Source organism: Gossypium hirsutum, chromosome D12 (genome assembly GCF_007990345.1).
Source record: "Gossypium hirsutum isolate 1008001.06 chromosome D12, Gossypium_hirsutum_v2.1, whole genome shotgun sequence".
Taxonomy (NCBI): Eukaryota; Viridiplantae; Streptophyta; class Magnoliopsida; order Malvales; family Malvaceae; genus Gossypium; species Gossypium hirsutum.
The window spans coordinates 49,683,861-49,709,590 of NC_053448.1; the positions used below are offsets into that span (position 1 = coordinate 49,683,861).

General features: G+C 31.1%; 1 protein-coding gene and 1 long non-coding RNA gene across 2 annotated transcripts; both read right to left on the bottom strand.

Annotated features, from left to right (window-relative positions):
* Positions 1-1,281: 1,281 nt before the first annotated feature.
* LOC107947593 (uncharacterized) lies at positions 1,282-10,809 on the bottom strand. The gene is made up of 3 exons (XR_001697186.2): positions 10,763-10,809; positions 3,968-4,052; positions 1,282-1,644 (listed from the first exon to the last, which is right to left on the bottom strand). It is a non-coding gene; the product is annotated as an uncharacterized lncRNA (long non-coding RNA).
* Positions 10,810-18,108: 7,299 nt separating this feature from the next.
* On the bottom strand, positions 18,109-20,708 carry LOC107946332 (sigma intracellular receptor 2). The gene is made up of 2 exons (XM_016880599.2): positions 20,131-20,708; positions 18,109-18,509 (listed from the first exon to the last, which is right to left on the bottom strand). The coding sequence occupies exons 1-2, from the start codon at positions 20,452-20,454 to the stop codon at positions 18,327-18,329; spliced, it is 507 nt and encodes a 168-aa protein (XP_016736088.1). The 5' UTR covers positions 20,455-20,708; the 3' UTR covers positions 18,109-18,326.
* Positions 20,709-25,730: the final 5,022 nt, after the last annotated feature.

Below are 25,730 nucleotides of genomic sequence, written 5' to 3' on the forward strand. Positions count from 1 at the left end.
ACAACTCGCTTCATCTATTGATACAACTATGCCAAGACCCTGAAACTCACCTATTTTGACCCTTAACACTTCAATATCAAGATTCGGGCTTCAAGGACTTCAAAACTAAGTTTAAAACATCATACACATAGCAAAATAACCTATATTTAGTAGATCCAAATATGCTACCAAAACATGATTTCAAATACATACTTGAAACAGATACAAACTAATTCAACATTAAACTCCAAACATATTCATCATTTAGACATCTATATTCACAACATATTATCATCATTTATCAACTCACATGTCATTCAAATACTCAAGACACCAGAATATCGTAGTTCATAATGAAATATCAATATCTTATAATGAAATATCATAGTTCATAATGAAATATCAATATCTCATAAAATCATTTCCTTAGATTTTCATCAAAATATCATAGTTTGGTTTGTAACACCCCATACCCGGTCCAAACGCCAGTCCCGAGCTATAGGATGCTACTATAATAAACTAAAGCATTCATAAACAATTTATCCATTAACATTCAATAAATCAATATATTCAAAATAAGTTCATACTAAACATATATTAAAGTTAAAACCAAGTCCCAAATTAACTTATAAAAGCACTTAAACAATTTCAAAATTTAATCAGGACCAATCTGAATCATTTACAAAATAATAGGTAAAATGTTAAAACAGGGATCACACGGCCATGTGGCCAAGCCATGTGACAGGGTTGAGGCCGTGTGGTGCTATCACTCAGTCGTGTCCCCAACCCATGCTAAAGACGGATGCCATGTAATCTAGGGTCACACGGTCGTGTTGCCAGACCGTGTAATAAACTGTGGCCATGTGAGCTATCCTGCACCTAAATTAAATAGACCACACAGTCGTGCCATGCACCCATGTATGGCACACAACCATGTGGCAGACCGTGTCACAGGCCATATGTGTCTAAAATGCCTTCCACAACAAGCAAAAATGACCTAAAATCCTTTAAGCCTCAAGTTAAAGCAATAGACCCTTTATTAACCTATTAGGAAACATCGAAAATGTACCAAAACATAACATAATTCAATCAACCTGAGTTCCTAACCAATATGCCACATTTGGCACCATAATTCAATCATTATACAACAACTATTCTTTACCATTCATACCCAATTATTCATACCTAAACATAGATGTACAATTATCATTTCTTTAGCTAAATTATCAATTAACCAAGTACATCAATTGGCTTAAAACATGAATACATAATTCAACAATCAACACATATCATATTCACCAATGCCTTCATCCAACTTAAGACTCAATTCAATCACACTAAACATGTACATTTACCTATCACCTTCAAAGTCCAATGTCATTTCATGCCATTACCTAAACATATATATAATGCCATTCAAGTCTTTGCCATTATCATCAGTCTAGTAAGTACCAAATTGGTACCAAACACTTAAACACCACAAGGTTATATATATAAATTTATACACAACCAAAGTATCAAAACATGTTCATTAATTTGCAAAGTAAACATCCTATATACATGTCACAAGTAACCAACTTCAAAACATCTAAAGTCTACCGAATCGAGTAACAATAGGTATGAGCTTCTCGCTGATCCGATCGACACGTTCCGAACATTCAAACTCTACAAAAAAGTAGTAACATGAGTAAGTATATAAAATACTTAATAAGCTCATACAGTATAAACATTCACTTACCTCAATTTCTTATGACATACAAAATCACTATTAAATACAAATACACCTATCAAGACTGAAACCACATCATTAATATATAAGACTTTGAGTTCACTCACATGAATAACCATAATCATTCTCATTTTCAATCAAACCAAGTTAGATCTCATAATCAAAACATATTCATCACTTAGCCTGTAACACTCCTAACCCATATCCGTCACCAGATTAGGGTTACGAGGTATTAACAGACATAACACAATTGAATACAATTAAAACAAATACATAATTCACAAAGTGATTTATAGAAATAAATATATAATTTACTTCATAAAATACATCAATCAAAAATGCAAAGTCAATCATCATTTTAATCTCAAATATTATAAACACAAACCAAATTTTATTTATCAATTTTATTTATAATTACCAAAACCGTATATATATAATTTGAAAATTATTATACCTAAATCAATTTACAAAAGTCTTTCATTTTATTACCATGTAACAACGCATTTCATAGCACATTTTAAACATATATACTATTATATAAATTCAACTTCTAATCCTATGAGTTTAGCTTCCCAATAGTATAACCCTGATCAAACTCAATTCCAACAATTAAGACTTTTATAAAATTGAACATTCATTTAATCTACTTATAACATGCAAGTAAAATATTTCTAAAATTTCGCATAAATACTTCCATTTATAAGTATATTATATATATACCTATATACATAATCATATAAATCTAACTCTAACAAACCAAAATATGACTAATTTATCATTCAAACCAAAACCAAATAAAACAACTAATTCTGCCACATTTACAAGGCTTTAATACAGATTTACTAGCAAAATAACAATTTCATCTAATCTTAGACTATACATGCCATAGACTCAAAAGGAACTTCAAATTAAAATACCATTATCTATCGATAGTGTAATAAGATTTTCTGACCATCCCCGATCTCGAACCACTTCAAAAAAAATCAATAAGACAAGGAAAATAAACAGAAACAAACATAAACAGTAAGCCATTGATAGCTTAGTAAGTTTTTAACAATTAAATTAAAAAATTATAACATTTTACAAGCCAATTTGTTTATATATATATTTATAAATTCCTTGAATGCTTATAACCAAATATTTATGTTCATCAAGAACATATAACCGAATGTATATATGTTTCCCACAAATATATTTAAACTAATTTATGTTCACATCAACGCATATGTCCAAATGCATAAATAAACTTATCAAACTCTTATATTCAATGCATATACTCATTAAAGGTATATATATAAAATCGAAAACATATGTACCTATCAAATACTTTTAGCCGTATGCATATAAGCAACAAAATATAGAACCGAATACTCACAACCACATTTTTATAATTTATTACAATTTATCAATGTGATTATCTAATTCCAATTAAGACATAAATATCACTTATTCAAAATGATTCATCATCATATAGTCTGTTAAGCTTGAAGCTTGAACTAGAACACTGGCATTAAGCCTCCTGCTAGACATTAAGTCTGTAAAGTTCACCGGCATTAAGCCTGCTAGACATTAAGTCTGTAAAGTTCATCGGCATTAAGCCTGCTAGGCACAGGACCTGAATATCACAAATACAAAAATAATTTCTCATATAACTCTTACTAGCATTACACATATTCAAAACATATGTGTATAATTCATGTAACATTATCCACACTTTCAAGAAATTGGCAAACCATAACATATGTACTTACAATTCATACTTTTAGCTCAACTCAATAATTTTATATATACATTTATATCCATTCGAATCACATTCATCCAAAAAAATTATAGTTCATACCTTAAATTCATTTGAAGAAATTATACATACACGTACAACTATGTTCAGCTTCATACATGTTCATGTATATATTTCACAGCTTTAATTTAACTCAAAAACTATAGTTGCATATATATATAATCGAAACTCACATATACAATATAACATACATACATTAAATAAATTCCAAAAATTATACAAGTATATACATATATATATTGAGACTTCAAATATATATTTACAACTCCCATACTTCAAATAAAATCAGGAACCTATATATATGTGTACATATATATTCGAACAATATATATATTCATACATATTTCTTTCATACTTTAATTAAATTCAACTTATATTTTTTTATCACAGCTCATTAAGAATATAAATCATATACATGTATATATGATGATTTAAAAACATTAAATTGCTAATAGACTTACCTCGGACGATGAAAAATCGAAGTCGGACGATTATTCGACTACTTTGACTTTTCCTTGACTAACTCCGATTTCTTTGGTTCTCGATCTAAATATATTCAAAATGAGCTAGTTTAATCATTATCACATTCAATTTAGTCCAAAAACACATAAATGGGCAATTTACCATTTTGCCCCTAACATTTACACTATTTGCAATTTAGTCCCTATTGCATAAAACACAAAATACACAAAATTTTCACACACTATGCTAAGGCCGAATGTTCATATACTTCATACAAATCCACACATTTCTTTTATTTCACATTTTAATCCCTCCAAAATTTATTTTCACAATTTAACCCTATTTACTCAATTTCACCAAAAATTCAAAGATAAAACATATTAATCTAACACCTAACTTTCATATTTCATCAACTAACATCACAAAACTCAAGCATTCATCAATGGCACATTTCAAAATCATCAACAATTCACCAAAATAAGACATGGGTTTTGAAGTATTCAAAGCAACGATCTCAAAAATGTAAAAATTATCAAAAACCGAAACAATTTCATACCTTAATCAAGCTAGTAAAGTGCTGAATCCCTAATAAGCTTTAATGGTTTTCTTCTTTGTTCATTTCGGTTAAAAAAGATGATGAAAATGGCCATTTTTTTATGTTTTAACATAACATATATTATTTATTTGTTATTTTACTTATTTAACCTTTATTAATTAATTTAATAAACATATAATATAAGGGTAATGTTGACTATTGCCACCTACTATCTTATTTTTGGTCTTATTGCACCTTTAAACCTCCCATTTAAAAAGACAACAACAATTAGGTGCTTTTAGATCTGAACCCTAAATTTTCTTTTTACGCGATTAAGTCATTTTACTTAATCAGTCATTCAAATGATAAAATTTAAACACAGAAATTTCACATAATCAAATTCACACATAATAAACACACAAAATAATATTAAATCATTTTTCTGACTCGATTTCGTGGTCTTGAAACCACTATGTCTGATTAGGATCAAAATCGGACTGTTACATAGCCAATCTCGAATTACCTATATCCAGAACTTCAATCACAATTCTACCTAATGAAACTTCATAAAAGAACTCTGTATACAAGTGGAAATAATAGTTCCTGGTTACCCATTAGGGTTAAACCTACACAATGAATACCCTGGCCAGGGTTCAATATTTCTGTATTTTCGAGTCTGCAACATATACAAGAGCTCAGAACCTAAACATGTATTCTCGAGTCCGCAACATATGCAAGAGGTTGGAACCTAGGCAAAATTCATTACCTTGTATAAGAGGTTTTACTAATTTTGTAACACCCCTAACTCATATCCATCACCGAAACAAGGTTACGGAGCATTACCAGAGTTTATAGATTTAAAAATAGTTTACACATATCATTTACTATTCATAACCGAAATCAAACATATTCAATCATAATGTCCCTTGAATGGGCCCTCGAGACCCAATTTTTGCTTTAGAAACAAGTCGGGACTAAATCTGGAACTCTGAGAATTTTTCACAAAATCTCAAAATTTTTCTTAGCTGCAGGGGACACACGCCCGTGTGGCTAGGCCGTGTGGCTTTCACGGCCAAGTGACATGCCCATGTCCCAGAACCTAAACATGTATTCTCGAGTCCGCAACATATGCAAGAGGTTGGAACCTAGGCAAAATTCATTACCTTGTATAAGAGGTTTTACTAATTTTGTAACACCCCTAACCCATATCCATCACCGAAACAAGGTTACGGAGCATTACCAGAGTTTATAGATTTAAAAATAGTTTACACATATCATTTACTATTCATAACCGAAATCAAACATATTCAATCATAATGTCCCTTGAATGGGCCTTCGAGACCCAATTTTTGCTTTAGAAACAAGTCGGGACTAAATCTGGAACTCTGAGAATTTTTCACAAAATCTCAAAATTTTTCTTAGCTGCAGGGGACACACGCCCGTGTGGCTAGGCCGTGTGGCTTTCACGGCCAAGTGACATGCCCATGTCCCAGAACCTAAACATGTATTCTCGAGTCCGCAACATATGCAAGAGGTTGGAACCTAGGCAAAATTCATTAGCTTGTATAAGAGGTTTTACTAATTTTGTAACACCCCTAACCCATATCCATCACCGAACAAGGTTACGGAGCATTACCAGAGTTTATAGATTTAAAAATAGTTTACACATATCATTTACTATTCATAACCGAAATCAAACATATTCAATCATAATGTCCCTTGAATAGGCCCTCGAGACCCAATTTTTGCTTTAGAAACAAGTCGGGACTAAATCTGGAACTCAGAAAATTTTTCACAAAATCTCAAAATTTTTCTTAGCTGCAGGGGACACACGCCCGTGTGGCTAGGCCGTGTGGCTTTCACGGCCAAGTGACATGCCCATGTCCCAGGCCATGTGGGCATTCGATGTGAGGCACATGGTCGTGTCTCATCCCATATTCATGCCCGTGTAACTCTCTGACTTGGGTCACACGGCTAGCCACACGCCCGTATGCCATACCGTATGGACAATTTAATTTTCTAAAATTAGGTGTAGGGGTCACACGGCCAAGTCACACGCCTATGTCTCTGCTCGTGTGAGTAATTCGAAGCATTTTGTTTTTCAAATTTTCAGATGCAAGGGACACACGGCCAAACCACACGCCTGTGCGCATGGCCGTGTATCACACACGGCTGAGACACACGCCCGTGTCTCTACCCGTGTGGACAAAATAAGACTATTTCCAAGCCTATTTCTCACCCGAACGTTTCTTCCACCTACATAAACTTACCAAGTCTTATGCATATCATATTATCACATATGTTCAAGTGTCCAAACTTACCAAATATACATATGTACAAATAGACATATTTAACTAACTATACGACCTCAATCCATCCATCAATAGATTTATATACTATCCATCATTTAACCATTTTAACACACATATCAGACATGATAAGGCCTAATATAATTTTATCAAAATATGTCAAATAATAGCCATTCCAATGGCTATTTACAACCAAAACATTAATGTGCCAACATAGGCTAATTAACCTATACATGCCATTATATTCAAAATAAAGTTTGCCATTTTATACCCAAAGCAAGCTGAAGGATAGCGTGATGTTACTCCGACCCACGTCTAAACCTTACGAGCTTCCAAGTACTATAAAATAGAGAAAATAAAATAAAGTAAGCATATAATGCTTAGTAAGTTCATATAACGAGAAATTAACTTACCAATCATTTTTATTAAAATAATCATATAAATGGCATCCAAACAATTTGGCTTAAAGCCTAAACACACAAAATTTCACTCATCATGTTAGTCAAATACTTCACATAAATACCAAAAACATGAATGAGCTCATCATGTAATAACTTCCATATACATATACATTCCATATCATATTTCCATATAACTTATACATTTGCATGACAAGTCATCTCAAGTTTAGTTTAGCCATGTCAGAACTTTGCCCGTTGAATTTATTTGAAATATCGATGGATACACCGGTAGTACACTAGAAGTGTACAAAACTGTAAATCTGTCAATTCATATCCGAGGGTACTCATTAGAGCACATAATCAATAAGCAGTCTCTCGAGCCATATAATAAGAAGCTCATGTGAGCCATGTAACGGGAAGCTTATCTGGGCTTAATAACAGGAAACTCATGAGAGTTTGAAACAGAAAGCTCGTGTGAGCTTAACAGGTAACTCCAAAGAGCTATTATCAAGAAGCTCCGGATAGCCATATATTAGGAAGTTCAAGCAAGCCATATCAGGAAGCTCATTAAGAGCCTTATATTGGGATGCTCACAAAGAGCTGTCGTATGTCCGCAATATATGTAGGATCAATACCGATCATATAACAGGACGCTCACAAAGAGCTGTGGTATGTTCGCAACACATACAGGATCAATACTGATCGGGATGCTCGCAGGAACCATATAATAGGATGCTCGAGAGGCTTATAATAGGACAAATTTTTGAGCTATGGTGTGTCCACAACATATGCAGAACCACAACCAATACGAAAAATCCTGTATCCATCGAATTTCATTTATTCAAACGAGACTTATTATTTATCGGGCATAATCGGACATGTGATAAATTTCATACATAAGGCATTTATACAATTCACATATAAAACATTCAATTCAAGCATATAAATATACACAATTTAGTTACACGAACTTACCTCGACACTTGTTCATATACGAGAATATACTAATCCGATACTTTTTCTTTTCCTCGATCTAACTCCTTATTTGATATTTCTGGATCTATAGAAATGAATTTAACATCAATTTTACACATTTCATATCCAATTCAATCCAATTTACATCTTAGGCAAAAGTACCATTTTGCCCCTATACTTTTGATTAATTTCAATTTCGTCCCTAGGCTCGGAAAATGAAATTCATGCAATTTAATCCTTATTCCAAGCCTAACCAAAATTTTCATATAACATTTACAGCCCATGTTTTTCACAAAATTTAGAAAATTTCCATGAATTTTACATCTTTTCAATTTAGTCCTAAAATCACAATTTCATGAAAATTTCCTTTACAAAAGTTGTTTATGTAACACCCCTTACCCGTATCCAACACCGGAATAGGGTACGAGGCATTACCAAAACACATACACTTGTAAACGTATTTAACCGAGTTATAAAATTTCATCAAAATTAAAACTTTCAAAAATAATTAACATGTTTCTATAACTTTTCACAATATATCCTCAAAATATTATAATCATAATAATTAGGGCCTGCGAGACCCGATACATACTCATGCAATTTAATGCTTCATTTCCATTTCATTCAATTCACAATTTCTCATGCTCATAATTTAAATCATATCACTAGAAATTTCCATTTAATTCACGTACAATTCAATGACATCAAATTCAAAACTAATACGTATTTACCATTTAACTCAATGTTTATTGATTATACCATTCAATAACACATTTATGAAATTCTCAATTTAGCAATGAAAATATCACTTTAGGTTGAATAACAACATCGTCCTGATATAAATACACTACCACTTATCCATTTACTTTAATTCTTTTGGGCCCATTTGTCACTTACCATCCTTAATCAAATTAGGGAACGGTCACGGAAAATTGAGTACTTCACTTTCACTTTGCCATAGTATAACTATGGTCTTACGTATGATCACTTATCACTTGTCCCTTGATCAGATAAGTGTAGCCACTTATCACTTTGTTTCTTGATCAGATAAGTGTAGCTAAAGCTATCACTTATCACTTTGTCTCTTGATCAGATAAGTATAGCCGAAGCTATCACTTATCACTTTTCACTTGTCACTTGATCAGATAAGTGTAGCCGAAGCTATCACTTTCCACTTGTCACTTGATCAGATAAGTGTAGCTAAAGCTACCACTTATCACTTTATCACTTGATCAGAAGTACTCAAATCCGGCGTTCCGCTCAATTTGATCATTTATTCATATATCAGGCTTACCAACATGTGTTAATTCATAAACCATTCATGGTATTATTTCATGCCAAATCATATACTGAATATACCATACACACATACTATGAAACCTTATTTTCACACATGAGCTTAAACCATGACCAATAATGCACAAAAATAAGCATCATTCATATTTCATCGTTTATGAGTTATAATCAAACATATGACCATTTATACACGAATCATTCATATATTTCCCAATTTTCCTCCTCCTCCTCTCCATTCCACATCCTTAATGTGTATAACACACTTAAACAACATTAACCATAATTTCAATATTCACTAACATGTATATTCAAAGCTGTTTATCCGAGTCAGAGTCACTAAATTATTTTTATCCGGAGCTACAGAGATCCAAATTAAGATCCGTTAATTTTCCCTGAAACTAGACTCACATATCTTCATACCATAAAATTTTCATAATTTTTGGTTCAGCCAAATAGTACAGTTTATTCTTTAAAGTTTCCCCTGTTTCGCTGTCTGACAGTTCCGACCACTCTTCACTAAAAATTAATTATCTCATTGTACAGAATTCGGATGATGTTTTAGCTTGTTTCTTCTAAAAATAGACTCATTAAGGATTCTAACCATATAAACTATAACTCATAATAATTTCTGTACAATTTTTAATGATTTTCCAAAGTCAGAACAGGGGAACCCGAATTCATTCTGACCTTGTCTCACAAAATCTATTATATCTCATGATTTACAATTTCATTCCTCACATCATTTCTTTTATAAGAAACTAGACTCAATAAGCTTTAATTTCATATTTTATTCATCCTCTAATTCAATCTCTACAATTTTTGGTGATTTTCAAAGTTACACTACTGCTGCTGTCCAAAACTGCTTTAGTGCAAAATGTTGATTTCCATTTTGCCCCAAATTTCACAGTTTATACAATTCGGTCCTTTCTCAATTAACCCCTCAATTAATCTAATTTTCTCAATTAGTACTTTACTAGACATTATAAGTTGTTACACAACTATTGAAATTCAGAATTGCCACATATAACTCTATCTTCAAACTCTTTTACTATTAGGTCCCAAACATTCACTTTCTATTCAATTCTTTCAATAAAATCAGCATATGAACAATTTAAAGCTCTAATTTCATGCTAAATCATCATATACTTCCAGCACATATTCATATCAACTTTCAACTTCTTTCATAAAATCAAAAACTAATGAATTTAACAAGTGGGCCTAGTTGTAAAAGTCATAAAAATACAAAAATTTCAAGAAATAGTCAAGAATTGAACTTACTTGTAATAAAAATATGAAGAACCAGCTTGAAGAAGCCCTTCCATGGTGTTTTAGCTGATGAGAATTCAGAAAAATGAAGAGAAATCTAGATAATTCCACTTGGGTCCTAACTTTATTAAGCAAATTTTGCAATTTTCCAATTTTGCCCTTAATTCTCCTTACTTTCTTGCTGATTTCATGCCTCTGCCGTCCAGCCCAAATAGACCTTGGGTCTATTTTCTTTTAAGCCCTCTTCCTTTTATCATTTAAGCTATTTAATCATTTCCCAAAATTTTGCATTTGTTACAATTTAGTCCTTTTTGTTCAATTAATTATCGGAACTTTAAAATTTCTTAACGAAACTTTAATACTAACTTTTTAACACTCCATAAATATTTATAAAAATATTTATGGCTCAGTTTAAAATCCCCGAGGTCTTGATACCTCATTTCGATTCTAATTATTTTAATATTTATTTCTAGTGCACTATTCACTATTTCAAAAATTTTCCTAACTTCATATTTAACTTATACTTGCTAAACTAATAATATTTTCTACCCATTTGTCGAATTTAGTGATCTCGAATCACCGTTCCGACACCTCTGAAAATTCAAGCCATTACATTTTTTTTTTTCGTCGGATTTGTGGTCCCGAAACCACTGTTCCGACTAAGCCTAAAATCGGGCTATTACAACTCTCCCCCCCTTTAGGGATTTTCGTCCCCGAAAATCTTACCAGATGGTAGGTTAATGATTTACTTCCACAGTATATTTCAAATTCGCACATGATTTTGGATTTTCATATCTTTTACAGATAATCACATAAATTCATAAGAAAATCAGGATAGCGATATTTTAGCATCTGAAGCTACACAAAGTATCGAAAAATTACAATCCATATAGAATGATATCCATTTTGATAATCTGAGTAGTTTTCAGAACTATCAAATATTTCTCTCTTTTTATATTGTCCTCATTTTCTAATTCATTCACTTTTCCGACCACATTATTATTCTTCCGTACACGAACTTCTGTAACACTACACTCGTAAGCTTATTCAACCAGAATCTCACAAATTTCATTGTAACATTTAACTAATATGGGGGTGAGTGTAGTAAAGCCTCAAATTTATCTTACACATAAATGCGCATAACACATACCATCACAAATAGCCAATTCATTACTAAGTTCACATTCTCAAAGCATTTAATAAACATTTGCTTTTAATCACTTTTGTTCTCAACACAAAATTCTAACTCAAATCACTAATTCACAATCAAAATTTCTATATAGCATCATAATCCAAATATCATAACTCATATGCTTGTATAATTATAACATTCATCAATAAAAAAAAATGTTTTATTCTTTGATCCATACTTTTATGAGTTTCAACTCATAATTAATACATTTTCACTCAAACATTTTAGTATTTATTTCTATACTATTAGAATTAACTCAGTTGAAAAACATATCTGTCTCATCAAGATAATTTTCGTCATAGAACAATACTGATAAGGGGGTGTTGGTGAAGTCATAAATCTTTCAACTTGCTCTCATAGATACATATATATATATATATGATTTTGTATTCATCATCAATGTAATACCATCAAAACCACGTAATTCATTCCAAGCAAATTAACACATCTATTTATTACAAATGTTTTCTGTCACTCACAATTTCACACAACGAATTTACTTACTCAAGCTCAATGTTAATATCTAATTAAATTCCAATACTTGGCTTCTATTTTACTTACCGACATTTGCCAAATTAGAGAACGTCTTACGGAATTGAGTACTTCGTTTTCTCGATGCCATAGTCCAACTATGGTCTTACACGTAATCACAAATCACATACCGATGCCATAGCCCAGCTATGGTCTTACACGGAGTCACATATCACTTACCGATGCCATAGCCCAGCTATGGTCTTACACGGAATCACATATCACTTACCGATGCCATAGCCCAGCTATGGTCTTACACGGAATCACATAATCACATGTTCACATGTTGCCATGGTCAAACCATGGTCTTTTCCGTCAATTCATCACATATCACTGAACGAAAGTACTCATTCCTGCGTTCTACTCAATTTGACTTCCAATTCAATTTTTCATACTATTATAATATTCATGGTTTAGACATAAAACAAAATATCTTATTATCTTTAATTTAACAATTAAACATAAGATTCTATCATATGAACATACTAATTTCACTTATTCAAGCAGATGTACATACACACGTTCCATCTATTTAAGTAAATTTGCTTATCATATTCACTTAATCAAATATGTTGAGCACATAGCATTATATAATCACCAACATACTTGGATGAGCTTATCACAACATAAACTTTTTTTTAACTTATAGTCATCTCTTTTCATACATGAACACATCCATATCACAAATTTTTATACTTACCTTTCCAAATTCCAACATAACGTGAGCATTTTTCATTTATCTCAATATCATTTTTAGCATTATCGAAAATAGCTCGATTGAAAATCATCTCTGTCTTAACAAAGCAATTTCGTTAGAGCCCGGAGATATCACATCATCAAGAGTAATAACGTGGCATGTATAGCTAGGCTCACATATGCTACGTTTGGTCCGAGAACCGACTAAACCGTAGCTCTGATACCACTAAATGTAACACCCCTTACCCGTATCCAACACCGGAATAGGGTACGAGGCATTACCAAAACACATACACTTGTAAACGTATTTAACCGAGTTATAAAATTTCATCAAAATTAAAACTTTCAAAAATAATTAACATGTTTCTATAACTTTTCACAATATATCCTCAAAATATTATAATCATAATAATTAGGGCCTGCGAGACCCGATACATACTCATGCAATTTAATGCTTCATTTCCATTTCATTCAATTCACAATTTCTCATGCTCATAATTTAAATCATATCACTAGAAATTTCCATTTAATTCACGTACAATTCAATGACATCAAATTCAAAACTAATACGTATTTACCATTTAACTCAATGTTTATTGATTATACCATTCAATAACACATTTATGAAATTCTCAATTTAGCAATGAAAATATCACTTTAGGTTGAATAACAACATCGTCCTGATATAAATACACTACCACTTATCCATTTACTTTAATTCTTTTGGGCCCATTTGTCACTTACCATCCTTAATCAAATTAGGGAACGGTCACGGAAAATTGAGTACTTCACTTTCACTTTGCCATAGTATAACTATGGTCTTACGTATGATCACTTATCACTTGTCCCTTGATCAGATAAGTGTAGCCACTTATCACTTTGTTTCTTGATCAGATAAGTGTAGCTAAAGCTATCACTTATCACTTTGTCTCTTGATCAGATAAGTATAGCCGAAGCTATCACTTATCACTTTTCACTTGTCACTTGATCAGATAAGTGTAGCCGAAGCTATCACTTATCACTTTGTCACTTGATCAGATAAGTATAGCCGAAGCTATAACTTATCACTTTATCACTTGATCAGATAAGTATAGCCGAAGCTATTACTTATCACTTTCCACTTGTCACTTGATCAGATAAGTGTAGCTAAAGCTACCACTTATCACTTTATCACTTGATCAGAAGTACTCAAATCCGGCGTTCCGCTCAATTTGATCATTTATTCATATATCAGGCTTACCAACATGTGTTAATTCATAAACCATTCATGGTATTATTTCATGCCAAATCATATACTGAATATACCATACACACATACTATGAAACCTTATTTTCACACATGAGCTTAAACCATGACCAATAATGCACAAAAATAAGCATAATTCATATTTCATCGTTTATGAGTTATAATCAAACATATGACCATTTATACACGAATCATTCATATATTTCCCAATTTTCCTCCTCCTCCTCTCCATTCCACATCCTTAATGTGTATAACACACTTAAACAACATTAACCATAATTTCAATATTCACTAACATGTATATTCAAAGCTGTTTATCCGAGTCAGAGTCACTAAATTATTTTTATCCGGAGCTACAGAGATCCAAATTAAGATCCGTTAATTTTCCCTGAAACTAGACTCACATATATTCATACCATAAAATTTTCATAATTTTTGGTTCAGCCAAATAGTACAGTTTATTCTTTAAAGTTTCCCCTGTTTCGCTGTCTGACAGTTCCGACCACTCTTCACTAAAAATTAATTATCTCATTGTACAGAATTTGGATGATGTTTTAGCTTGTTTCTTCTAAAAATAGACTCATTAAGGATTCTAACCATATAAACTATAACTCATAATCATTTCTGTACAATTTTTAATGATTTTCCAAAGTCAGAACAGGGGAACCCGAATTCATTCTGACCTTGTCTCACAAAATCTATTATATCTCATGATTTACAATTTCATTCCTCACATCATTTCTTTTATAAGAAACTAGACTCAATAAGCTTTAATTTCATATTTTATTCATCCTCTAATTCAATCTCTACAATTTTTGGTGATTTTTCAAAGTTACACTACTGCTGCTGTCCAAAACTGCTTTAGTGCAAAATGTTGATTTCCATTTTGCCCCAAATTTCACAGTTTATACAATTCGGTCCTTTCTCAATTAACCCCTCAATTAATCTAATTTTCTCAATTAGTACTTTACTAGACATTATAAGTTGTTACACAACTATTGAAATTCAGAATTGCCACATATAACTCTATCTTCAAACTCTTTTACTATTAGGTCCCAAACATTCACTTTCTATTCAATTCTTTCAATAAAATCAGCATATGAACAATTTAAAGCTCTAATTTCATGCTAAATCATCATATACTTCCAGCACATATTCATATCAACTTTCAACTTCTTTCATAAAATCAAAAACTAATGAATTTAACAAGTGGGCCTAGTTGTAAAAGTCATAAAAATACAAAAATTTCAAGAAATAGTCAAGAATTGAACTTACTTGTAATAAAAATATGAAGAACCAGCTTGAAGAAGCCCTTCCATGGTGTTTTAGCTGATGAGAATTCAGAAAAATGAAGAGAAATCTAGATAATTCCACTTGGGTCCTAACTTTATTAAGCAAATTTTGCAATTTTCCAATTTTGCCCTTAATTCTCCTTACTTTCTTGCTGATTTCATGCCTCTGCCGTCCAGCCCAAATAGACCTTGGGTCTATTTTCTTTTAAGCCCTCTTCCTTTTATCATTTAAGCTATTTAATCATTTCCCAAAATTTTGCATTTGTTACAATTTAGTCCTTTTTGTTCAATTAATTATCGGAACTTTAAAATTTCTTAACGAAACTTTAATACTAACTTTTTAACACTCCATAAATATTTATAAAAATATTTATGGCTCAGTTTAAAATCCCCGAGGTCTTGATACCTCATTTCGATTCTAATTATTTTAATATTTATTTCTAGTGCACTATTCACTATTTCAAAAATTTTCCTAACTTCATATTTAACTTATACTTGCTAAACTAATAATATTTTCTACCCATTTGTCGAATTTAGTGATCTCGAATCACCGTTCCGACACCTCTGAAAATTCAAGCCATTACATTTTTTTTTTCGTCGGATTTGTGGTCCCGAAACCACTGTTCCGACTAAGCCTAAAATCGGGCTATTACAGTTTATCTATCAATAACCTTTCATTTTCTACCATGAATTTCAAAATTTCAGCATACTCATCCATGGAAAAATTTTATACTTTGATAACTTTGCAAATTGATCCCCAAAATAGATAGATTAGGTTATTACGATCTCGAGAATATAAAAATTACTAAAAACGAGATAAGAATTCATACCTAATTGAGCCAAAACAACTTGCTTGAACTCACTTTCTCTTAGCTAGGGTTTCCATGTATTTTTTTGGGGGAAGATGATGAAAATAAGATGATATTAGCTTATTTCCATCTTTAATTAAATCAATTTCCAATTTAGTCATTTTTTTTTTCTAATTTTCCATGGATGAATCATCATAAATATCTACAAACTCCATTTAATGGTCTAATTTCCCTATAAGGACCTCAAATTTTGAATTCTATAGCTATTTAATCCTTTTAGCTACTAGAACTCAACTTTTACATTTTATGCAATTTGGTTTTTTTTATAATTAAACATGTAATCGGTAAAATTTTCGCAACAAAATTTTCATACGTTATTTCTATCATAATCCAGACCATGCAATAATATTAAAATAATTTTTCTTTTTGACTCGGATTTGTGGTCCCGAAACCACTGTTTCGATTTCACTAAAAACGAGCTATTACAAATTTCATTAGTATTTATCTCACGTTATAACACAATTTCGATACCAACAATTAGTATTAATAATTTTAATATGACACATTAGCATAAACAATTAAATTATACTGTATGAACTTACCTAACAAAATCGTAGTGGTTTAGCTAACAGGGATTAGTTGACAATTTTTCATTTTCCTTGTACGTCCTCCGTTTGTTGAATTTCTTGATCTAAAACATAACTTAACTTAATTAACCATTCCAATTAATGTATAACAACGTAGTACAATCATGCCTTAGCTCAATTTCATCTTTTGTAGTTTTTACAATTTAGTCTTTTTTCTTAATTAACTATTCAAACGATAAAATTACCGGACCATAATACGAAACTTATATAACTTCATAAATACTAAATAAATAATATTTAATAATTCACACGTCGGAATTGTGGTCCCAAAACCATTGTTTTCGACACCACTGAAAAATAGGTTGTTACACGGCTCATGTTTCATTAATTAACATATCAGAGTACCCTCAGCGTGTTTTGCATCTCAATTTCACATATCGAATAATCTAGTTCGTTTTCATAGTATCATATGGCCCCAGGGCTATTAACTAGCATAGTGCATGGCCTTTCACATACTATTCATATCTCTTATTCATTAACTTCTTAATCTTAAATTCAAGCATAAGTTATCATCATATTCCAGTCACATGTCACTTTTGTATTTCAACCACGTAACAGTTATATTACATATTCTTCATATCACATGTTACATGTCACGACGAGTATTGTAATATGTTTGAAATGCTGCGTTATAACTTGATTTGGTCTAGGTGACCACCCTAACCGAATTTCAAACTCGGTGCAACTTTTATTATTATTATTATTATTTTGACCTTTTAACACCCAAGGCAAGGGAGCATCGGTTTTGCTGAATATTGAATGGTCTTTTCTCTAGTGTTATCTTCTTCAATTCTCTTTGTTTTCTCTATCTTTAGATCAACATTGTATCAGTATTCAGGAATTGAGACTTAAATCTTCATTCTCTATGTTGGTTTATTTTTTGTCTTGTTTTCTTTTTTATTAATGAACTTTACTCTATAGAAAGAAATGGTTTATAATTATAAGTTAGAAGGGAAAAAAAGGCAATGCATTAAAATTATTACTCATAATCACACCTTTTAAAATAAAAACTTTCTAAACATGACAAAGAAACAACTACAAGTACTATTAGATTGCTAGTAGTATTTGTAATTTTTTGTACTTTGAATTTTGATCCTTATTGTTGTAACATGGATATCGCATTTCAAGGAAGAAGATGATGTTTTATAATTCATGTGTCAACTTCAGGCTTTCTTTTTCAAAGCCGACGTTGGTCCGTTGGCCATGGTTTTGGAAGCGTTGGGGGATTCCGAAAGCAGCCCTCGCAGTATGGCTAGGAACCCAAATCCTATAAAAGGCGAGTACATCGACGCCAGTTTACCTGCTGATGGTTTGTCGGATCCCAGCATGTCTCCCACCATAGCTGTCTGAAATTTACCATAGAGTTTAACTAAGTGTTAGAATTGAAGTGTTTGTAAAAGTTAATTGCATTTTATATATGGTAAACGACGACATATTCAAAACTATATATCATCGAAGAATTGACTTGAAATCAAATCTTAGTTAAGACTAACTCATCGGTTCGAACACTCAACATTCCTCTCCTCTTTAACAATATATATAACATCAATTAGCTGCAAACCAATGTTTACACATACATATACAATCATTAAAATTAACATTTACATCTAAATTTTCGTGTAAGCCTGTCGTCAGAGAAGACCAAAACCCCATTTTTTATGAAGGTTTTTTCTTTAAAAAACAGTTTTACTATTAAAAATAAGGTTAGTATTTGGCATGGTCACAATATATTTTTATTTCACAAGCGGTTTTAAAAAACTATCATCCGGCTTTTTTTTAATAATTTACTATATCCTTATAAAATACTTGTCAACCCCATAATTCTATTTGTTGAATCTAAATATAAAATAAATTATTTTTTATTGATATTTATAAAGTTGATATTTTATTAATAAAATAATAATTCAAACCGGTTGGTTATGGACAGTTTGGAGTAGAAATGACTACAAAGCAATTCTTTGCTCACTCCTACTAAAAATTTTTTCTCTTACTTTGACTTCATCTAAGAGCTGATTTTATTAGGGTTAATATATACAAAGGTACATGAACTTGACAATTTATATCTATTTGATACTTTTTTTTATTTAATCGGAACATGAACTTGAAAACTATAAGCCAACTTGGTAATTTTTTAGGTACCTGATTAGCACTGTTAAAGTACTCAGATGTGACACTGACAGCCAATAGCATGATACACATGGCAACCTCACATGTTGACATTTGGCAAAAAATAAATAAATTTTATTTTAAAATTGCCACATGTCATCATGCTATTGGTCGCCAAAACCACATCAGCTTTTTAAAATATGTTAGTCAGGTACCTAAAACAACACTAAATTAACTTATGATTTTCAAGTTTAGATACCAGTGTCCAAAAAAAATTTTAAGTTCTAAATTGGTACAAATTATCAAGTTCAAATACCTCCATATATATTATCCCATTTTATTAAACCTGGACCTTGAAATAGTTTCCATACCCTGCCACGATTAATCTCAAAATTTTAAATATTGATTTATTTTTTGTAATATTAAATATTAATAAAAGAATATAAAATTAAAATATATGTTATAATTTCTTATAAAATTAATAATTTTATAAAAGAAAATAAAAATATGAGTATATTTGTAAACATAACGGGATAAACCTAAACCCCACCTTAAAATTTTTAATTGAAAAATTGATTTGTCTTATCTCGAAATTTAATTTTTTTAAAAAGAAAACATATAGAATCGGGATAGATTGAAACCCATTCGATTCGAGAGCAGAGGTGTTAGAAGAGTAGTTGAAGACTAGAGATGAAAAGTAGTAATATTTGAATTCGTGTATTGGCCTTATAGTTAAGGTGTTTATTGTTCTAAGTGTGACCTGAGTTCAAGTCGTATTAGAGTTTTTCCTCTTCTTATAATTCACCAAAAAAAAAAGTAGTAATATTTAATGAAAGGAAGAAAAGTAAAGATTTAATTTACCGTGGAGGTAACAAGAGCAGAACCGAAGATGAGGCAGGTGGTGTTGAACCAGGGCTTGGAGGTCAACAAGCCATAAGTGTTAAGTATAGCAAGCGGCAATACTAAAACAAGCTCCAATTTCATAAGTGCCATGAAAAAATGAGGCTCATCCAACAGCAAATAATCTTGGTATGTGGTCGTATACCATGAATATACACGACCCAGCACATCGGGGAAAAGCGCTTTAGGCAAAAGTACCTGGGCGTCCAAGCACGCTGGCACCACCGACATGGACACGAATGTTAGCAATAGAATCCCATCCACCACTTTGCCTAAAACTCCCATCCCTTCTTTTTCTTTTTCAGCTATGGTGGTCCACTTTTTCTACTGCGAACTTAAGAATTGATTCCATGTATATATATTCGATCGTTTGATGGGGTGGTAGGTGAATACTGAAGAAAGGGCAGCCATGTTTGACTAAAAGAATAAAATATTACTAGTCTTGAAACTTGGGCAAATTTCTTTCTTTTTTCCTTATTCGCCGGCGCCTTTGCAATTAAAATACGACATAAATATTGCGTTTTGTAGGAAAATCAGTCAATTTTGGTTTCTTGGCCTTTGCAGCGAAAATAATATTGGATATTTGTGTATAATGACGAAATTAATATTAAATAATAAGCTTGTTTTTTTACTAAATAATATTCAAATCGTTGATGGTGAAAATTCACAATATTGTCCATTGATCATATCACACTTGAAAGCAGTTTATTTTATTCACAATCCAAAATGGAGAATAAAAAACTGGACAAATTTAGATATTTTCATTTGTTCCAATTTGAAGGAGAAGCTCATTATTCTTGTCTTGTCATATCAAACATGTTGCTCATCTTACAAAGTAATTCAGGTATAAAGGTTGTTAGTTTTTAAATTTCTATTTTATTATAGAAAAAGTAAATAATGTAGGTGTTTTTCACTATTTATGTCGAAACCATTTTTTAAAACAAAAAGTGAGTATCGACTTTTATTTTGAAAATGAAGAAAAAATGAGTCGCCACCGATATATTTTTTTTAAGTGTGATCGGATCACATTATAATTCAATCGTTTTAACAAAACGTTTTAATTTTACTAAAACAATAATTTTGGTCTACGGAATTCAAGAAAAACGGGTTCAGGAGTCAGTTACATGCGAGGAAAGATTAGCACCCTCGTCATGCCCAAAATTAGTACCTAATTAATTAATTAATGTCTTAATGTCGAAAATTGAAAATTCAAAAAGAAATTTAAAAAATATGATCATTTGGTTAAAATTAAAATTAAAGAAGGGTGTATTTCACGTTAACCAAGAAAAAGAATTATATCCCGTGAGTTAGGACACAATATCTTAAATCCTGAAACGAGAATAAAAATAAAAAATTTATATTTTTTTAGAAATTTTGATCATCTGAGTTTCGGAGAAGAAATCATATCTCGTAAGTTGGAACACGATCCTTTTCTGATTCCCAAGACAATTTTTAAAAATGGGTTTTTTTTAAAAAAGGGGTTCGTATATTTGGAACTATCGAAAAAATCGAGACCCCGTAAGTTAGGGTACGATTTTTTCGAATCCCAAAATACGAAGTATTATTTATTTATTTCAAAAAAAATACATTTGGGTCGAAATTGATACGATATTTAAAATAATATACGAATAAAATATTAAATTGACAAATATCTACAATACGAATGTATTAATAACAACTCATAGCATATATAACAACAATGATTACATAACAACATCATTTTAATGCTAATAAAATATTTTAAGAAATATTTATGAATATACACAAATAAATACTTGATGAAAACAATTTATGAAATATTTTAAGAAAAAAAATGGCAGAATTAGAGTTATGGTAATAATAATAATATTACTGTTATCATAAAAAATAAAAGTAATAGATATATAACAAATAAAAAAGAACAAAGAAAAAGAATGAAAATAAAAATAAATTTAAATTTTAAAAAAATAAAGAATAATAAACAGATTAATAGACAAACAATAAAATAAAAATAAAAATTAAACAACTATATTGAAATCAAAATAAAATTTGAGGCAAAATTCATAAATAATTTAAAGGTAAAATCGAAATAGGACTAAAATGAAATGCGCTTGAAAAAGGAGGACCAAATGGGAAATAAGCCCGATTCTTGGACACGCGTCACTTCCTCAGAGGATTAGCGCGCCAGGGACTAAATTGCAAAGTGAAAAAAGTTTGAGGTCTAATTTAAAATTAAAGGAAAAAGTGCAAAAATGACCAATTTGAAACAGACCAAAAATGCAGAAGGGCAAAATGTGCAAATTGCCCATTAATCAAAAACACGCTGATCCTCCCCTCGGGTTGGGTCACTGCGTGGGTTAAAGCCAAAACGACGTCGTTTTGGCACCTAGAGCTATGGCCCAAAAAGGCACCATTTTACATGTCTATATAAATAAAAAAAACTTTAAATTCATTTTTACTCTTTCACCTCAAAAAAAAAGGAAAAAAAAAACTCTCCTCTCCCCTTAAAATTTCCAGAATCCGGCTAAGGTTCCGCCGCTAAACCACCGCGGTGGCCGAAAAACTGAAAGTCACCATTTTTTGGATTTTTCAATTCCCAGACCAATGAAACATCAATTTTCATCGGAATCGGCACCTCCCTCGCAAACAAGGTACGTTTCGATCTTTTTTTTATTTTCTATTTTTTCTTCTAAAAAAGGTACAAAAAATAATAATAGAAAAAATAAAAATAAAAAACTACCTTTGAAAATCTGTTTATTGATTTTTTTACTCTGTTTTCATTCATTCGTAAGTCAAAAATATCATTCTTTTTGTGGCTTTTTATAGCCGAAAGAAAAAGAGAAAAATACAATGCTCTTCTCTTTTTCTGTTTGGTGTTTGTTTTGCAGGTACAAGGCCGTTAGCCAGCTGGCATACGGAGCGACGCATGCGGGGAAGGCGGCGGCAGCTAGGGTTTTCCCTTCTTTTTTACTGCTGGAAATGTTTAGTTTTTGGGCTATATTGGGCGACTAGGGTTTTTTGGTTATTGGGCTAATTGGAATTTGTAAATGGACTGTTATTGGACTGTGTTTCATTTTTGATTGGTTTATTTTGCGTGTACGGGCCCGGGAAGATTTAGGCTTGTACAATTTACATTTTTTCTTTATAACAAAAATTGTTACCACTTGTAAAAATATTAGAAATATCAATTAAAATTTAGATGTGCTTTAAAAAAAAGTTGGAAAAACCTGCCGATGGAGTGGATAGTAAACACAAGAGTTTTAGAATGAGTCTCGCCATGAGTAGGAACAAGAAGATTGATGAAGTGGATGCTAACAAAAAAAACGTTGTAAACTTAGATGGAAAAGATGATACACCTTATATTGTATTAGAAATTTTGAAAGTGGTTGGTAGAAATACGGATTTGCTAAGTAAATCACATTAAAATTCTTTAACAGTAATTTTACTTTATCCAATTCTTTTTCTAATTATAATCACGAGATTGGCTGTACAAAATTTACAGAAAGATGTAAGTAAATAACCAAAATATTTTAATCAAATATGCCAACAAATAAGGCAAGTTCTAAAACTTGAGCAGTGCTTAGTGCAAGGATCATCTAGAAAGTGAATTGTTTTGAAAGCATTCAGACAAAAAAGCTAACATAGATGTTATGGCCGAATTCTTATTTCATTTCATTCCTGCCTTATCTTTATCTTATTTACATTCTATTTTATTTAGTTCTTTTTTTTATCCATCTTCCATAAAGGAGTCGAATGAAACCAAAATTTCATGTTCGGTTTTGAATTAGAGATGATAAAAATAATGAATCAACATCAATTATAACCCCTAGCCTTCCAAGCTGACGATGCAGGTTTGATTCCCGCTACCCGCTCGATATTCGAATTCTATCTGTTCTATCTATTTGAATATTTATTAATTCAATTTAACGATGCATTAGCATAATTGAATTAAAGTAATAAATAAGTAATTCCTAACAATACAATTTTTCACATGTTATTTAGTTTTTCCAACCAAGAGAAAAGAAACCGAACAAGAGAAAAAAAAGTTAAAATGTCAAAAAATCGCAATGAAAAGCATCCATTTTTTAATGGATAGGACAAAGGTCTTCTAAACATTTGGTATAGGTTCAAATCCTATTGAATGCAATTTAGAATCTATTTCTCTATATTCCATTAAGTTAGAATTTTTATTTATAATTGTTCTTGAAATCGAAAACGATCCATTTGGTCCTCAACATCCTACATCCATGGAGATTGAATTGAAGATCTTTTACGTCCTTTAGTGGGAGCAACACCTAAAGACTATAAAGCTGTTATCAAAGAAAGAAAGAAATACCAAGAATATAAGTGCATTTTTCGTGGCTTCATAATGAACTCCAAAATAAATTGTCTTTATGACCTCCATAGACATGACTTGACCAAAATAAATCTAGATGGCACTCTAGAACCCATACAAAAATAAGAAGGAAGGCACAGATAAGTTTTAGCTTTAAAATATTTTGAATTTACCATAAAATATTTTAAAATATTTAAAATATTGTGGATCAAGTGCATGAGTCACAAATTCTAGTTTCAAAATTAAGTGGACTAGAAATCAATATTCTTGATTCATTTCAATTTGATGTAATTTAATCCAAATTGCCACCCTCTTAGAATGGATATAGGAAGAACACATTACATTCTTCGAAATCATATACTAAATAGAATTTTTTTTACTCATTTACAGATTGAGCTTGAAAATCACACTCATGATGTACTTATTCTTGGTTCGAGTGTCAACCTTTGTAGTAGCCCATTTTTCAGTGGTACCCGAAACGACAATTTTGGAATCCCGTTTTATGATGGTCGAGTCAGTAAATATTATTTATTAATATATACGAGTCTATTATAAGGTTATGTTGAACTTCAGTCCTGTAATTTCGTTAATTGAGTGGTTAATTAAGGTATAAGGACTAAATCGTAAAAATTGTAAAAGTTAATCGCTATAAACTTTTTATTATTTAAAAGCTTAATTATTAATTGTACAAAGATATAAGAGGCAAATAGACCCTTCTTGTTAATTTTGGATGGTTAGTGCTTGAATTTTAAATAAAACATATGTTAATATTTATGTTAAAAATTAAGTAAAATATATTAAAAACATAAAACAATGGTCATCTTCAACCATTCTTTCCTCTCACCGTTCAAAAATAAGAAAAATAGAATAGGAAGCCATTTTTTTAGCACTTCCAAGCCTTCAAACGTTGCATGTAAGTGTATTTGAAGTATGTTTTTCATAAATTTTATGCTTTTGAAATCCCGGGAGCTTAATCTAGCTAGCCCAAGGACTATTTCATAAAACTGTTAACGTTTTGAAATGTTTCCATTTATGATTTTTGAAGCTTTTGGTGTTAAATGGTTTGTTTGAAAGCTTAAATGTGAAATAGGACTAATTTGTAAAGAGAATTTTGTTTGTTTTGAAAATAGGAACTAAAATGTAAATATGTCAAATTTGATATGAAATTCCTATAATTATTGTTTCTAGAGGGTTATAGCAGGATGTAATTGAAAACGAAGCTTAAATGTGAAAGATATGATAGTTT